The sequence below is a fragment of the Xiphophorus couchianus genome, chromosome 23, assembly GCF_001444195.1.
Source record: "Xiphophorus couchianus chromosome 23, X_couchianus-1.0, whole genome shotgun sequence".
NCBI classification, from domain to species: Eukaryota; Metazoa; Chordata; class Actinopteri; order Cyprinodontiformes; family Poeciliidae; genus Xiphophorus; species Xiphophorus couchianus.
This window is the reverse complement of record NC_040250.1, coordinates 13,600,953-13,619,012: the sequence shown is the minus strand read 5'-3', so window position 1 is coordinate 13,619,012 and position 18,060 is coordinate 13,600,953. Positions and strand designations below refer to the sequence as shown.

General features: G+C 38.0%; 1 protein-coding gene across 1 annotated transcript; it reads left to right on the top strand.

Annotated features, from left to right (window-relative positions):
- The first annotated feature begins 54 nt into the window (after window positions 1-54).
- Window positions 55-17,798, top strand: LOC114139647 (uncharacterized). The gene is made up of 7 exons (XM_028009687.1): window positions 55-1,504; window positions 2,386-3,952; window positions 6,142-6,170; window positions 9,334-9,462; window positions 9,915-9,981; window positions 10,093-10,200; window positions 15,688-17,798. The coding sequence occupies exons 1-7, from the start codon at window positions 1,404-1,406 to the stop codon at window positions 16,324-16,326; spliced, it is 2,640 nt and encodes an 879-aa protein (XP_027865488.1). The 5' UTR covers window positions 55-1,403; the 3' UTR covers window positions 16,327-17,798.
- Window positions 17,799-18,060: the final 262 nt, after the last annotated feature.

Genomic DNA, 18,060 nt, shown 5'->3' with positions numbered 1-18,060 from the left:
TTATAATACAAGAATGTGCTAAGATCCAACCCTTTTACCCCTGGCTGTTTGTCCTGCTGGAAGGTGGGGCTCTTCCACAGTCTCAAGTACTTTGCCACCTCAAGCAGGTTTGACATATTTAGGTGGAAAGCTAGCAATAGTACGATTGCACTTGAGCCACGTCCTTTCATTTCTGGATAATAAATTGAACAGTGCCCATTAAGGTGCATCAAAGTAAAGAGGGCTCAATACAAATGAATACAAATCTTCATTTCTAGAAATTGTTAAAAAAAACCAAAAGATGTATCCTTCTCCTTTCAACGCATATTATACCCTAATATATGCTGATTCATCACATTAAAGGAAAATAAGATACACCAAAGTATTGTGGTTGTAATGTGACATTTCCAAGATATGGAAATGTTAAAGATGTATGACTACTTTTGCAAAACACTGGTAATAACAAATTGCTATCTGATGTGATATATATAAGCTATATTCACATTCCTACCAGTATTTGAATTGTACTGTTTGCAGTCCTTGAATAATAATTCATTAAAAAACTTTATGTTAGCAATCAAATTCACATATCTGTAAATTATACTTAAAATAAATTGGTGCTATAATGAATAGGTTGAAAAGATGTATGTAGTCTGTTAAATTTATGTAATGAGATTACATACATAGGTTTTGAGTGTGATTATGCATGGCTCAGCTACAAGCAGGAAATCTCTTAAAATCAATGGGGGAGAGGAAGGGCAACTCAATAGTTTTGATTGGATGTTTGTGCACTTTTTTGAGAATAAAAAAGTACAACTACTAAAGAAACAAAAAAAAATATTGCATTAAAACTGTATGAATGAATATGAAAGAGATTTAAACATGAAGTTGCGTAACCAAGAGTCAGGTTTATTAGTGCAAATAAATAGGGTTTATATAGATTTAGTTTCCTGGGGCTTTGGTCAATTGTCTCCTCTGGGAGGACAAAGGTCCCACTGTTTGTTTTGGTTCGATGAGCACCCAGCTGCTCATGCGTGATGAAAAATCAAGCCACTATCCAGGAATTCATTCATCCCATTATTCTGAAGTTAGATGTTGAGGGAGACAAACTTACACAGGAGGCACACAAACAATCCACCTCTGTACTAATTACTCAGAGGGCTGTAATTTTTGTGGAGTGTTTTATAAAATTATTTTGAGGACTTTGTAAGTTTATTAACTAGATTAGATTACTTTTTTTAGCAATATCTCACAATATGCGTATCAGTTTTTGGAAATGGCTGTGAACTTGGGAGCTATATTTGACTAAACATTAGTCTTGTAGTGAAAACCAGGGTAAAAACAGCCACAGACTAAGCAGCAGGCATTTAACATCCTGTGGCAGGACGGGTTCTGTAGCTTGGTAACCAGGAAAGAGACACATAATGGACAAGTTCTTCAAACCCGTCCACAGACCGTCTTCAGATCAGACTAAGAAACAGAGGAACCACCATCATCATCATCACCAAGACACTCGTTCACAGAGGTAGGAGGGTTATTTTTTACCCAAAGAGAAAGAAAAACAAAATCTAGAGCTTCATAGTAAACATAACGCTGAAATCAGATGTTTACAGGAACTGTATAGAAATAGATTGTAATTTTTTCTCACTGTTTCCTATTAAATCAGACTACTCTTGTGATGGTCACTCCAAAACAATGACTTTGTTGTATTATATGCATCACTGTCTGTTTGGAGGACTCGTTCGTGCCCAAGTTTTAAAATCCTAGCAGATGTACTGAAATGTTGCTTCTGAATTCACACATAATGTTATCTGAGCATGTTAGCATCTATTTTGTAAGGCGCACCAGTCGCTGTTGCAACAAAACACCCACACAAGTTAGTTTACTTCATAGTTGAGATGGTGTTCTCAGCAACGCAAACTTCTACCTTGTTTTTACTGTTGTAAAAATTGTTACTATGATTAGTTTTATCAGTACATAGGACATATCTCCAAACAACAGTGAGCTTGCATGATGGTGCAGGAGTTAAGACCGTTGCCTTACCTTCTCCAAGGATCCACAAAAATTAAAAGGGTGTAGATGGGTGGATGGATGGAAATATGTCTTGTAACTCTTGTATCATCTTGGCTTTCACAAGTTGTTTAGTAAGATGTAGGCATAGTAATCTTTACTGTATTCAAATTTCTAACTTTGAAGAAAGTATTTTAAAATAGCTAAAATTAAACTCACTGATATTTTTATGTCATTCAGCAAATAGAAATAATTTTGTTAATTCTAACTGACTTTAATTAAGAAACATTCACTTGTGTTTCATGCTCTTTTTAAAGTATCTGTTAAAATGTATTTTTAACTCCATGTGTGGATACAATTGGCTGTTTGTGTTTTTTGTTTTTTAATTTGATGTAGGTATACGAAGCTCGATGACAATGATAGGCATACAGATGACAGCCGGGGGCACCATCGCCGCCACCAGTACAGTGAATATCTCTATGACACCCCCCATCCCGATGCCCAGTATCTGAATCACCAAGACATTGAGAAACGTTACGACCACCGCACTTCTGTTACCCTCTCCAGGGCCTCTTCCTCTTCCCTCTCCTCCACTTCTTCCTCCTCTTCCACTTCTTGGTACACAGAGACAAGTGCTAACGATCCCTTCTCCCTTCAGCATGCTGAGAGGCCACAGCATTCCCTGTCCTGCTCCAATATCTCAGATGTGCACAGAGCTTTCAGAGATGATGACAGCAGCGAGCCCATTGTCTTTGCCACTATCAAGCACAGCAAAAGGGGCAACATTGTCAGCAGGTTGGATGACGGCTCACACCAAAGCAGAGGGAATGATCTCTACGACCTGAACAGAGGTCACAGTCGAAGTGAAGAAGGGCTTCTGCAGTGCAATGAAATAGATGGCGGTAGAGGACGGTCCAAAGTGTCAACAATCGACCACGGGCCCTTGTATAAGACAACTAGTCTGAACCGAAGCTTGGCTTTCAGTGAGGAAGACATTGTTTTAGGGGTGCCCAGGGGTCCAAAGAGGGCAGTCTCTTCGAGTCAGTTACCCAGCAAGGGGATACTCAAAAACAAGGAGAATGACAATGACATTCGCAAGGCTAAGTCAATGGAGGTACTTTCTCCAAGAGTCACCACAGGAGAAGGTCAAAGTGGGCAGAAAGGGAAAGGGATCACTCAGGCTGAGATAGAGCAAGCCCGGGCAAACTTTGTGGAGGGAAAGTTGCAGTTTTCAGCTTTTTTAGATGAGATCACAAAACAGGTCATGAGTCCTTCCCAACTCTCCATCTTTGGCGTGAACACCAATAAAACTACTGAGAAGACCCCTTCCCCAGTCCCCAAACCTGAGCCGGTCAAGCCTGAGCTTCCTCCCAAGAAGCACAGAGGTGGGAAACGGAGTGACATCGAGCTGCCATTGAAGCAACACAGCAGGCAGGTGAAACCGACCATTGGCTCTCAAAAACATTCAGACTGCTCCGATTCGGACAGGCTGACAACATACGCAGCAAGGAAGCACCGCGGCAGCCCCCCACCTCGTCATTACACGCCATCTGCTAGCCACGGACGGAAAGACAGGAGGCCCTCTCCAACTGGAGACTCCATCTCAGGGGATAGATATGGCAGATATGGGCCTCACCATACAGATGGAACCAGCACCAGTCCTGAACCAGCCCAACCCAAGCAGCGCCACCACCATAAATACTATCCCAGCAACTTTCAAAACCAAAACCCACATACCCAACACTTCCCTATGCAGACGCACCATGAGGCTGAGCACGGAGGGCTGAGCAACTCGCCTCCACACTCATCCCAGCTTGCAGGACACGGGTTCGGCTCTGAGTCCTCATCCACAAAGTCTGACTCATCCAGGGGTCGAGACACTGCCTCCACGGCTACCAGCTACAGCTCAGAGCAGGGATGCCAACACCAGTCACAGCCCTTGGGGATCTCTAAGCAGCACAGGGTAAGCTAACACCAATAAAATGTCTGATAGTTCCAGCATAACAAAGATCTAGGCCTTAGCTGACTAAAATCCAACTCAAGGTTCTTCATCTGAGCCGTTCCTCACAATTTTTCACCATTCAAAGCCCACAACTAATTCCAAACCAGGATTAGTTTTCACACGTTGTCTTTACACATAAAAGTAACAACAAAGGACATGTTTTAAAAAGGTCCACAAAAGTGGTGTTTTGACTAAAGTTGTGCAATCTGTAAGCAACCAAAACCAGCAACAGCCAACCTGTTTCAGTCTACAACACACATTAATGTCAGGTCAAGTCACTTTGGTAAACAAAGCCTCCTCAAACCCAAAAGACAATAGCATGTTGACCTAAAGTTTTTTTAAAACAAAGGGAGTTTTCCGTTGAAATGCACAGTGGACTCCACATTTACCGCCACCCTTGGTAAGGATGTGTAAAATATCTCAAAACAAGTTTTTTGTTGCAGTACCAAATAAAAAAAATGCAGAACCTTAAAATTTATATTTGGAGAATATGTTTTTTCCCCATGCTCTGGATCATCATCAAGCCTTGTTTCCAGTTCCAGTTTCTTTTAACTTTTTAATTATTTTAACTCAGAATAATAGAGGCAACATTAACACACATCTGCCTTGCTTTCTTGACTTAGAACTGTGTGTTCGTCATAAATCTTTTGGAGTACTAGTTAAGGATTCTCTGACACCGTCATCAGTTTAATAATAATACGCAAGTCATGAAAATTAACATGCATGTTCCTTGCTTCATGTTTTCTTGTCTTTCCCTTTTTTAAGAGAAATTGGGGTACATGTCATGAATGTCATGGGTCAGTATTTAAATGTTAATTCATACTCTAATCAGTATAGTAATCATATATTATGAAAATAAACATACAGGCACCTTACTTGATTGGAGGCTCTCTTGTCTTTCCCATTCTAGAAAGAAATTGGCTTATGTCATGGAGTTGGATGGATTACAAAATAAAAGTTCCTTGACACTGATTAACTCAATAAATAAATTATAATTTATAAAGATCAAGACAAACATATATTAATTGAATATGTTCTCTTCTCTTTCCTATTTTGTAGGGAAGTGGGTCTCTGATGAACTTATTAAGCATTTATTTGATAGACATGCTTACTATATCTTAATAATAAATATCATTATATTTTTTATAATAAACATAATAATTTGCCCGCACAAGTTCAGAATTAAGTCCATCAAATGACTCGGCAGAATGAAACGGTTGATTATGGTGTAAAATTAGCCCAGATGAAGCTCTGAAGACAGATATAGCACTAAACCCCTCTACAGAGTGAAGTGCCTGAGCAAATTAAAGGCAACAGTCCTTCTTTCTTGCAGAGGCAGTGCAGCTGAGTCAGAGGGTATGTGTGGGATGTGTCAAATACTCCGCATTGCAAGCTGACTCATCCTCCAGCTATGCAGCAAATGACTCTCCTGTGCGTCTATGGGAAATTTCCTTTGAAAAGCTCTAATTTATCACTATTGTGACGTTTTGTTTGTTCCCAAGGCGTTGCTCCTTCTGTTCTCTGAAATGACTGTGCATTCAGAAAATGAAACAGCACTCCTACAACAATTAGTGGCTCATTCCAGATACCTCGATGAGAACTGGTATGAGGATAATTTTACACATCGTTATATAAGACTTCCCTTTCTTTCCATGGGGTGTTGGAACTGCTCACACATGATGACAACAGGAAAAACCGGGGAACATTTTAGTCTCGAAGAACAGATCGATACTTGTGGGACTCCAGGCGTTGTTCAATAATTTATTGAATCTCTCAGGTCCTCAGTAATGTGGTCGAGGCGTGTCCTGGTTATACAAGCTCTGTTGTCCTCATCGTAACTGTATCCTATCTCTGTTTGCTTGGTAATGATATCATGTGAAGCTAGTTCTTTAGTTATAGTTGTTGTCATTTAAATCACCAAATCTCTGGAATTCAAGATAAATCATGCAAACTGTGGAGCTGAAGAGCTTTGATTCAGCCACAGGGCTGAAGAATAATCCCTCCAGATTCAGATACAATCAGAACATCTACAATTTAATGAATCTAAAATTCTCTTAAAACATATTGTATAATATTTATCAGAAGCCTTCTGTCCTTATATTACCTGCCATCTCTCACTTCCTGTCTATGTGTTCTTGTCTTTAATATAGAACATGCTGTGCGATCCGGACCACCTTCAGTAAGTGTCCTCTGTGTTTGTCTTTTTTCTCTCTCGATTCGCTCTGTGTGAGACGATTTATTGATCTCATTAATGAGTGTTCTCCTGGGAGGGGGAGGTTTTCTCATGGAACTAATTTATGTAACAAACTTGATGCCATTGCTAATGCAGTCACATGAAAGGATGTGGGGGGGAAAATCATCATAATTACTTTTTATATATATAATATATTTAATTATATATTAATACTACTATTAATAATACATCTCTGACAATTTGGCACATTGTCAGAGATGACACACAATTCAAATACTAGATTTTGTCCATTTTGCACTAGTAAAGATTTTTTATTGTTTTATTTTTTTGCTAATTTGTTTGTTCATTATTATATATTTAAAAGTCAGAAATAAATTCCTCTACTACGTCCTAACCAGCCCTTCATACTCCTTTTAAAGGAGATTCATTAAAAAGTACAAAGACTTTGAAGCCAGATGACGGGTTCTGTATGGTCTAGTCTTTGATTTCATTACTTTATTGTAAAAAATAAGTCATTCATTGGTACTACATATGTCTTGTTAATGTAGTAAAAACTACACTAGTGTCCCTCAGCTGACAGTTTTTACAAGGGATGAATCAAGGGAAGATCTGCGGTAAATGGTCCAGTTTAGGAATTGAACCAGAGACAGCTGCAGTAAAACTTTGAGTTTCCAGTCAGAAATACATAAAAAATGGTTAGAAATGCAACAAAAAGCAGGAATTCTGAGTTGTGGTCTTAATAAAGCTTTAAAGTTTAATAACCAACATGGCTGCTGCTGCACATAACATTACGTGCAGGTTTCAGATATGAACTATCAGCTCTTCTGACTGTGTGTCTTTCTTTAAACCAGTGGAACAGATTGTACTATTCAGGCTTGTTTAGCAAACATTTTCCTTCAGTTTTTTTGATTCATAACATGAAGAGGAATACATGATATATTTTTGGATTGACATATGCAGCACAATGACTTGAACCAGAACACACTCAAATCAGCTTTGACATACTAATTCCCTCATCACAGTCCCAAATTACGAGCTACATTGATATGATGAGTAGTTTTGGTTACAAATGAAAAGCTTCTACTTATTTTGTCATATTTTACATGAACAAAGAGTGTATTCTCCTCTTTTAGAGAGAACCCACTGCAGCATTTATCATAGTAACCATGCCCACTTCCACTTTCTGACCAATGACAGTTACAACTGAAAAACATTTGTTCTAGTAGCGAGACTGACAGACTGGCGACCTGTCCAGGGGGTACTCTGCCTCTCGCCCGGAACGTAGCTGGAGATAGGCACCGGCAACCCCATTAGGGACAAGGGTGAACAGAAAATGGATGGATGGATAATAGTAGCGAGACTGGGCCAAAAATTACTTCCTCTTGTTTTTGCATCTCCAGGAGGGAGAACATTATGTTCTGTTCTTGCAGAAAGGGTCTTGGCGTTAAATGGGAAACCTAGCCTCACAGTGTGCTGGTCTTGTATTCAGAAGTTGCAGTTCTTGAATCCCAAACCAGAAAATAAATAGGACCAATTTAGAAACTGAAATTGTTAGTCCTGGTGAGTTGGAAGTCCCCAAGAAGTCCCAAGGGCAGGTATTTTTATATGCCTTTCTGTTGCATCAAATGTGGGGAAAGTTGCTAGACTGAAGAGTTAACTATCATATTGTTTGTATCTCAACAAACCAGGTTTCCACTGGTGTACTGGCAATGTTGTTGTACAGTCTATTTCCATCCAAATTGACCAAATCTGTGAGTGCTGAAAATAGAGAAGAATACATAGTTATTGGCTTGTTTTACTAATAGGTGTTTGCACCACAAGAAAAGGCTAATCACGCTGGTTTTCCAGCTTACATGTAGAACAAGCTCAATAACGTCCACCTCAAAAGCTGAACTTCCAAAGCAAAAATGCAGTCAGGAAATTATATATAGGTTTGGATGAAGGCCTAATGAGAGATTTCTATTATGATGAATAGATTTGTACTCAGAGTTTACATTTCAGAGATTTCTTAGGAAGGGGTTTTCACATTGAACATCTGGGATGTCCTCAATGAGCCTCTGAGTTAGAAATCCAGTACAGGTTTTACATATATACAAAGCTTCGACATTTAGAGATCTGTCATGTGATTGGATTGTATCTCAGGAAAGCAGTGGTCAGAACTCACTGAATTCAGAGGTCGTTCAGTAGACACTTCTTCAATATCCAACATGGCTGCTCCATGTATACATGTTGTGAAAGTTTTGGGAAAAAAATAGTTCCTTTCTTTTGTCTGTGCTGTTCCGTCTCTGTTTATCCGTGTTTTTCTTATTCATAGAACAGAAATATGTTCTGCTAACAGTTTTATCTCCAATGGTTTTTCAACTTTGAAAGGGAAAGCATTGAACTCAAATGTGATGCCAATCCTAGATCCAAAGATTGACTTTCAAGCTCCATGTGAATGTAGCATTTGAAGCGTAGATTAGTTGTAGACTGAAAATGAAACCAGGACCTTCTGGTTCATCGGACTTGTAAACTACAAAAATGAAACAGAAAGATTTCTGATGCGGGATTTTCTACATGGAAAGGCCCCAGAGTTTGATAGAGCTACTGCATAAATAAAACCTTTGGACTGTTATGTCACAGGTACACAGATCTGAAGAGTATGTTTGTGTCCATTACTGCTTCAATGGGTTTATTGGAGGCAAATACATTGCTATTGGTTTGTAACTCTAACAGAAGTTAGCACCTCAACAATGAGACAATCAAACTGATTATAGCAGCTACTATAAAGTCCAAATCTCACATCCTGCCACCAACACATAGTGAAACCATCATAATTCAGATGGACACATGTAATAACATGTGATGAGCATATTTATATAATCTAATAGGATTGTAGGTAAGAGAGTTTAGGATTTTTGTCTGTTTTCTATAAAGAGTGGTCCTTTCTTTAAAATGACTCGATTTAAGATAAAACTGTTATGGATGCAACAGCAGGGGCTGATTAAATTTACCCAGCAATAACTCAAAACAGAATGTTTGACAATATCCAAGTGTTACTCAGATTTTCCTGATATCCCTTAGCCCTGTCTTTGCAGCACAAAGCAGACATCTCCAGTCCTCATTTATGGAGTCAAGCTGTCCTCCCCTCCCCCATCTCTGTGCTCAGGGCGTTGCAGGAGGAGAATGCTGATCTCCACCAGAACCTGCTGCAGACCGTGGTTTGCATTGAGAGCTTGGAGGCAGAGCTGCAGAGGACCAGAGACGAGCTCAGTCATGTCAAGGAGAAATATAAGAGGTGATTTGTGCAGATAAATAAGGCAGATCTTTAAATGTGCAGCAAGATGACACAAAAAATACCACATATAAGAGACAGTAACTGTAATGCAAGGCCTTGCACAAGGATGTTATGGATTAAAGGATCTATGCAGCATTCTGCATCAGCAATACAAGCCATAGAGTGTACCAAATTAACAGAGAGAGGCCAACTAAAACTGTCCACACTCGCTGGTCAGGCCCGAATCTGTTACCCAACAACTGCTACTGCATACTAAGCACATACCAGTCATTCCTCAGCATGCTGCAACTACTGGGATGAATGGTTGCCTCACACTGGGCTCCAGTTAGGAGTCATTTGTTGCACATTTATTATTTTTAAGTGTACGTTTGCTACTCTCAGACAGCTGCCATTACATGTCCGGAAGCCCAGCTTAAATAATAATTATGTATTTATTTTCTGTTGTTACAAAGCCTGCTGCAGACACATAGTGGGACAAAAGAGGCAAATAATCTACTGGGAGAGCACCTTCACAAAGCGGTGAGACTTTGGGTGCAATGATAATAATAAAAAGATTAATGTGTCTTGTTTTGCAACTTGTTGCATTAAAAGCCTAATGTGTTACGCTGTTCTTCTCCCGTGTGTTTGCAGTCGGAGAGCCTGAGCAGTGAGAGAAAATTTCTGCTGAATCGCGTCTCCCAGCTGGGCTCAGAGCTGAACGACGCCCACAGGACCATCGCAGCTCTGGAGAACATTAATGTGAGTATACCGCCATCTAATGGACACTTATGCACACTTCAACTCAAGGCCAACTAAAAGCTGTCCTGGGGAGAGGGCCCTAAAATCGCTTTTTAAGAGTAGAAAGAAGTAGAAAAACTCAGAAAATACTACCACTATTTTACCAAACGTAAAGATAAATCACCAGTATGTGTGACATCTGCTACTTCACTTTTACTGACTTTGATTTTATTACCACCAGATACACATTATTTCTAATATGAGCCTCTATTAAAATCTTTGTTTATTTGCATAATGCATTAAGGTAAAAACATTTAGATTACATGGCTGATAATGATATTTTTTATTGTCTTTCTCTGACGTTGTGGAGTGCAGTAGCTACTTTTTGGTGCTGCAAATTTCAACAAATATCAATTAAAAACACAAAATGTTGGAAGTTATACATAAATACAATGACAGCGTGAGGGAGTATGATTATTCATAAATAAAAGTTTATGCAGGGATTGCCAACAAATAAAGAAATGTAACATATTTGCAAAAAAAATAATATAAAAATATATTTTGTAAATCTTTGTAGTTTTAGCAGCCTGAGGTTCTCGTCCTGGAGGACCCATTGCTTAGGTGTGAGAATGTGAAAAGACAGCTTTAGTTTTGTCCGAAATAGATTAGAATTTTATGGAAGAGTAACAAAAAGAAAACTGTTGCTAAGAAAAGCTAGATGGATCTAAGTACAAGGGAAATCCCATGAACCTGAGAGTTGGACACCTCACTTCTCAGGTTTAAATTTGTAAAAACCAAAACTGAAAACCCTAATCTTGTTTGGTCATGTCAAGTTCTCAAAACTTCAGTCGGCCGATTCATCTTTGTTGGTAGTTTATTAAAACAATGAGAACTTGGGGACATTGTCAAATTGTCACAGTATGTATGTTTTACAGTACCAGGACGTGTCAATAAGAGCACAATGGTTAGTTAGTCCATAACATGGCCTAACTGGTTTCCTGTCCTAATTTGATAATCATTGACACATTATATATTATGAATTAAAATGGTCCAGACTCTGTTCTGAACAAAATGTTTTTGTTCAGAACAGAGAATGTGCACAGATGATCTGACCAGAGTGTCTTATCAGCTGATTGCTCTTTCTGCCAGTATTTGACCCAGCTTGGTGTATTTATCAAACACACTGGGTCACAGTGATCATCCCATGCTCCTGTTGCCTTAAACTGGCACTCATAAAAGTATCCATACCCTTCTTTCAGGCATCCAAATCCCCCTCTCTAAATGAAGGTTTTTCTACCTCAGCCATCAGCTAAGCTAATAAAATGTGTCAAAATTTGTGGCTAAAATGTACAAAATGTTACAGCACTTTTGCAAGTTGTTTTATGTCGACTAAGGTTAAAAAACGTCTTCAACATTCAATGTTATATAGATTTTTGTGTCTCTAAGTCATTTGAAAAGGTACAAAATCCAAAGTGGACATTTTTATTGATTAGGTAAGCTGTTAAAAGCACAGGAAGTTTTTGTTCTGCTGATCTCACCACATCTCAGAGCCAGACTCTCTGTCGGGTTGTTTCCAACCTTTATACTCTCTGCAGCGACTTTGAGGTGGATTGGTCTCACAGAGATAGTAGGTTATCATTTTATCAAAATAAAAAGAGTAAAAATGTATTGAAAACAATTATGCTTGATTTTGATTTGATTTTGATTTGATTTTGTTTCGGTTTCTGTACACCGAAACCAAAAGTTATCTCACAGGAAAGGCGGAGATGAGTGTAGACACAGATTGAGGGATCAAAGTGCTTCATGGGAAATACAAAGGCTTCACATACTAAACCATGAAATCATCATGAACTTGAACAAATCTTGAAGCTAAGCATCTTTATGTCTTAAATATGCTTCAGGAACTGAGTATTTTAAATAGAGTTGGAGACTTCTTCCTGCTGCAGAGTCAAATTAATCTAATTTAAAGTAGAAAAGGACAAAACAACAAGGTCTGTGGGCTTTAAGTGTGCAGACTGCCATTTGTCAGCTCTAGGGAGCCCATCAGGAATTTATTTCAGGGGAAATTGAAAGAAAAATCATGGATGCAGGTCATCAGCCTCTTAATGACTCTTTTAAAGTCTCAAGTAATTATCTGTTATGTGCAGGAGGGATGTGCTAGACAGAACTATCTGTTTTATTTAACACAGAGCTGGAGTTATCCTCCTTATTCCAAACTGGAAAAACTTTTTGAAGTTTTAAAATAACAGACTATCTTATTTTCTATGCTTATTGTGCAAAGGTTTGAAGTCATCTTTCATATATTTAACATTTATATCCAAGAAGCATAAGTTTCTTGTAATCTAAACAAAAGGCAATAAAAGGTTATTTCTCTTTTGTATAGCATAACTATTGATGGAACAGGATATTTTGAATTGCTAAAAGAAAAACAAAAAACAAGCAAAAAAAAAATCATCACATACACCAAAAAACACAAAGCATTTCACAAAATAACAAAAGCTTGAGACATTGTCACAGTAAAACAAATAAAATTTAAGCAAATAAAAAGCCAAACCATGATAGAAAAGAAACATCAGTTGTTGCCTTTTACGGAAAAGCTGCTGTCTACAGTAATGATTTTAAAGAGCTTCCATTTTCTGACGATTTCAGGGAGTTGGTCCAAAAATAATGAGCCGAGGAACTCAGTGCTGCCTCCTAGTGTCGGTTCTGGTTCTGTGAACAGATCTCTGATGACCTGAGGGGTTTGCATGTTTCATACCTGAAATATATTTTGACCCAAGGTGAACTCAGTGCCTTCTAGACCATTAGCACAATTTTACAATCTATGCGTTGACAAACAGGACAGGATAATGTAGGAAAATGACTTAAGGACTTGTGTAAAATTATTTTCTGGGGTTAGTCAGGACTTTGGATTAGATTTGAACTGTAGGGCAGTATACTCTGATTTTAAGTGGATGATTTAGGTGATAAAATTTCAGTCTGAAGTCTTCATGTTCACCTTCTTCTGCGGTATTTAGCTCCAGGAGCCTATTTCACTTTTACCTTTTAGCCTCTTATTTTCTGCATTAAGCTGGAGAAAATTCTGACTTGTTTACTCACATTATATTGTACAAACTGATTCCCAGAGGACAGCCAATTTGGACACGGAATGTTATTGGCATGTTATTGGCAGAGATATTGCAGAAGGTGTTGTAATCCATAATCTTGAATTAAAAGAAGTCTTAGTACATTTCCTTGAGGTACCACACATCTGAGCTGCGTTTGCTATGATTTTAAATTACCAAATTACACAAAGTTTTATTTGACACAAGTCTGTCAAATAAGACTGATCGCTGTTGAGACATCCCTTAGGTTCTTTAATAATCCATTCTCAGTGCTGTGATGTGATTAAAAATCTGGGTGAAAACCATCAAAGATATATATTTTTAGATAAACCAACATTTCAATTATCTTGGACAAAAACAGTAAATTAGATAGGGACTGATGATTAATTATCAGGGAAGCCTCCAGATCAGTGTTTAATGAAGTGATCCTGATCCATCTTTATTCATGCTTCAGAAATTTTTTTCCCCTCTAAATCACTTTTTTTAAAAAAAAATTCCTGTGGGTACATTTTCAGGCCTGGTTCTTCTTTGTCTTTCACTTGTTCATCTTCCTTAAACGTAAGCACAGATCTCACAGTCAATCCATAAATGTTTAGCATTTCTAAACATTTGTAAAAATGTTAAAATGTGGAAATGCTAAAAATGTTTGATGCACAGATGAACCTCAAATATGTGACATTAGTTCCCTGCAGGTCTTTCATAATGTCACATGCAGTTTATTGCAACATAATACCTTTGATTTCTTTACAAATTCACAGACAGTAGGGAATTACATTTATTACAAGCGGAAACTTGAATTACACAATTAAATATAGTCATACTTTATTTAATGATGTGATTCTGTATTGAAAGGTCAATTTTAAATGACACTTGTTCAAGGTCTTCAGAAGGATTTTCCAGATTCTGTGTGAAAACCCATTTTGATGAAGATATATTGAGATTCATGGTATGTGTGCTCCGTCTTGATTGGTTTGGAGATAGTACTATTTGTGTTTGTAACTTTGATCTGCTTTATTCCTAAATCTAAATCTGAATCTGGTCTTATGGATGTTTCTCAGCTCCAATCATCTACAGACTGAAGATTTTCCCCTTCCTCTTAACAAAATAAACTATTGTTGTATGGATTGAGGTGTAAACTTGGGGCATTTTAGCACATGTATATTTTTGATACTTTGATCTAAACCAGCGTTTCCCAATTCCGGTCCTCAGGCCTCCCTGCTCTGCATGTTTTAGATGTGCCTCTATTCCAGAGCAGCTGATTCAAATGATTGCATGACCATCAAGTGCTGCAGAAACCTGTTGATCACCCATATATTCAATCCAGGTGTGTAGCAGAAGGGAAACACCTAAAACATGCAGGGCAGGGAGGCCTGAGGACCGGAATTGGGAAACGCCGATCTAAACCATTGTTTTTCAAAGTGGGGGCCGCGGTCTCGCTGGGAGCCACCAGGGGGCGCTTTGAGGCCTCAGAAAACTGGAGGGAACTTTGAAAAAAAAAAGAAAATTCAAAAATCAAAAATTTCAATCAAATACCTTTTTTAATCACAACTTTTAAATAGATTTTTAAAATATCTTAAAATCTAATCTGTTTTCAGTAATTTTTATAAAATATAAATTGAAATAACTTACTGCATTATGACTTGAAATACTCATCGTGTTGATTGGCTGCCGGTGAAATTCATGGAGCCGTTTCGCTCCTCAAGCTAGGGTAGCAAGCGCAAAATGGACAAAATTTTGACAATGTGAAGACCAAAGGAACGCCCTGCTGCAAAAAATCCTTAGAAGCTCACGGAAAACTAAAATCAGAATGCATGAGGCAGCATTTATGCTAAATAAATGTATTAATTAATTATGGAATAGTGAAAAAAGTGAAAAAATAATTTTAAAAGTCGGTGTTTCTTTACATTGTCTGAGAGTTTGCAAAGGGTCTTTGCCCAGAAGCTAATTGTTTAGGGGCCCATGACATAGAAAAGTTTTGATCTAAACCTCTGCTGTAGCTCCGGTGAACCTCTGGGATTGTAATTAATCCATTCACATGCTGGTTATGCCTGTTTTTGTCAAGTGATGAAATGACTTTCCATGACAGAATGTCACTAAAAATACACGCAATATTATTTTAAATAATCTTTTTGTCATTAATATGGGCACTAAGTGGTTTTTTCTGTTGTTCTTCAATTTCAGCATCCCACACACGGAAATGTATCCATCCACTTTTCTGCAAAAGTTTATTTTTCTTTCTTTTAAACCTAAAACAGATAGAAAACAGGGCTCTTTAAAAATGGTAACAAAATTCCCAAAGTAGATATTTATCAACACTTATAAGTTTTCTGTGATTTAAAAGATCATGTACCATTTGCAGCGCTAACAGCAAATAGTTAACATGTGTTTGGTTTCTTCCCTGCAGGTGCCAGTTTTGGTAAAGGAGCTCCTGGAGAAGTATTTTGGTTCTGCTGAAGCCATTCAAAATTTTCTCACAACCTCTTTTCCGACCAGCCAGTCACAGCAGACAGATGGCCAATCCTGCAATCCCACAGCAGAGGAAGCAGCCCAGGGTTGCCTGAGCGAGTCAGAGGCAGGTCGGCAGAGGGTCACGGCCTTCATGCCGATTAAACAGGCTCTGACCCCAGCTAAAAACGAGGGCAGTCTTCCAGGCCAGCATGAGTCCACTCACAGCCCATCGTTCTCTCTGGCTGACATGGGGGCTGCTTCCTATAAAACCACAGCTCCCAGTTATCCTGCCAGACCACAGCCTGTTTACCCACAAACCCAGCAGCAGTTACTGCGGAGCGCTGCCCACACCGACACCGCTCCAGACCCTCAGCACGCCCACGCAGCGGGTGACAGATGGGAAGGAAGAGGAGGGTCGAAGGTGCTGCTCTTTGAGCAGGATGCAGGGGATGTGAACTCCATGTCGGCCCAGCAGATCCTGGATGATTTCATGCATCATCTGCAGGCACACAAGGAGGCCGGGGGAGGGAAGGAGCAGCAGAGTGGGCAGGAGTGGATGAACGGGGTGGAACAGACATGGAAATTGGGAGACTGAGATTGCCGTCTGAGGAGTTTATTTCTGTCCTAATTATTTGCCAGCAGTGATTGTTCTTTAGGTGGCTAAAAATGTCAGAGGGTGTAGATTTATTTAATTAATGCATGATGTTGTGTTTGTAGTGTTTTATATAGCTGAATAAAGCTACAATTTTAAGGCTGGAAATGTAAAAACAGTTCAGAGCAACTTTTGCGAAAGAAAAAGAAGAGATTTCTATGTGTCATCTGGACTGTTGAATCTATAAAAGAAGCAGTAGATATTATTTTTAATATTCACACAATGTGTTTTCTATCAAAGCATGTTGTAAGTTGTAGTCCCCAAAACAGTGCAGAATATACCGTTACATATCTGTAACACTGAACAGAAAGTCCTCATTAACTCTCAAAATGTAGGACATTTGTTTAACAACTAAACAAAGATAGATTTTGAATAATAGGCATGATTTCAGATAAAAATTGTTCACTGAGTTTCATTTACTCAGGCTTCAAATGAACCTTAATATGAATTAGCACAAGCAAAGACAAAAACAAACAAAAAATGTATACACCTGGAGTTACAACGATAAGAAAAAAACACAACTGGAAAGTTTAAACAGAAGGTCTTTCTGTTAATTTTATGTAATTTGTGCAATGTTAAGTTTTTCTAACTGAGGAAAATACAAGTTTAAAGAGAAATTCTAAGAAAATCTCAAACATGTTGAAAAAATATTTGGCCACACTTGAAATGACGTCATGTTTAAATATAAACTCTTTAATATGCCTTTGGTTCCCATTTCTCAGCTGTAAGAACTTCTCCTCGTCTTGGAGAGGCTTTCATAAAGCATTTCTGTGTTGATTGTGTGTGAATTTGTTCTGTAGAGCATTTATGAGGTCAGGCACTGATGCTGGATGCAAAGGTCTGGCTGGCATTGGAATCTCTATTCCATACCTGTTAACAACATACAACAGTTAGCTTAATCCAGTCAAGCTAACTGGATTAAAGTCTGGATTATGTCAATGAGATGTCATAAAATTTCTTTACTGGACTATAATGAATTAAAAACGTTTAACTAACTCTCCAATTAAAAGTGGAGGCCATATACTTTTGTTAATGTTGTCTATCTCATCATATGTAATGCTTTTAAAATTCTTTCCTGTGTTAGCCAGCACTTTAATATGAGTTAACTGTGTGAGTAAAGATGAGTATGAATGCATAGATGTACATACTTCACAAAATGTATAATTATTTATTACAATGGTCCTTCCATGTTAAAATAATAGAGGCTCTTTGCTGTTTTTGTGTCTTTGATGTACAGTAAAATATGAATGTAAGTAATATGAATAGATTTTCAAGCTGTAGATTAAATATAGAGCAAAATTAAAATTATTTTAGTCTGTATAATTTCAGAGTTTCACTGTTAAATGTGCACAGTTTGTTAAATTTGTGTGTCTATCTTACTGCTACCAATAAAGATACTTGCAAATGGCTTGGAATATAGACTTATATACTCATTTATAATTTTTGTGTGACAATCATCAACTTTATTTCTTCCTTCAAGATGAAAACCAGATTTAAGTGAGATTAATGTATTTGCAGGTCACAGTTTTTTGGTTTTTATTTGCAATATACATCTGTATAAATAAAGATGTGTGCTGTTCTTAGCATGAAATACCAAATAAAACACTGGGGTGTGAATACTTTTACCAGAAACTGTAAAAGTTAATAACATACAACTAGCGTCAAGCTAACTGGAGC

Excerpts from the sequence above, each read along its gene's own strand:
- LOC114139647 (XM_028009687.1), top strand. The coding sequence starts at position 1,404 with ATGGACAAGTTCTTCAAACCCGTCCACAGACCGTCTTCAGATCAGACT. Across the intron at positions 1,505-2,385 it reads CAAGACACTCGTTCACAGAG|GTATACGAAGCTCGATGACA; the intron begins GTAGGAGGGTTA and ends AATTTGATGTAG. Across the intron at positions 3,953-6,141 it reads GGATCTCTAAGCAGCACAGG|AACATGCTGTGCGATCCGGA; the intron begins GTAAGCTAACAC and ends TCTTTAATATAG.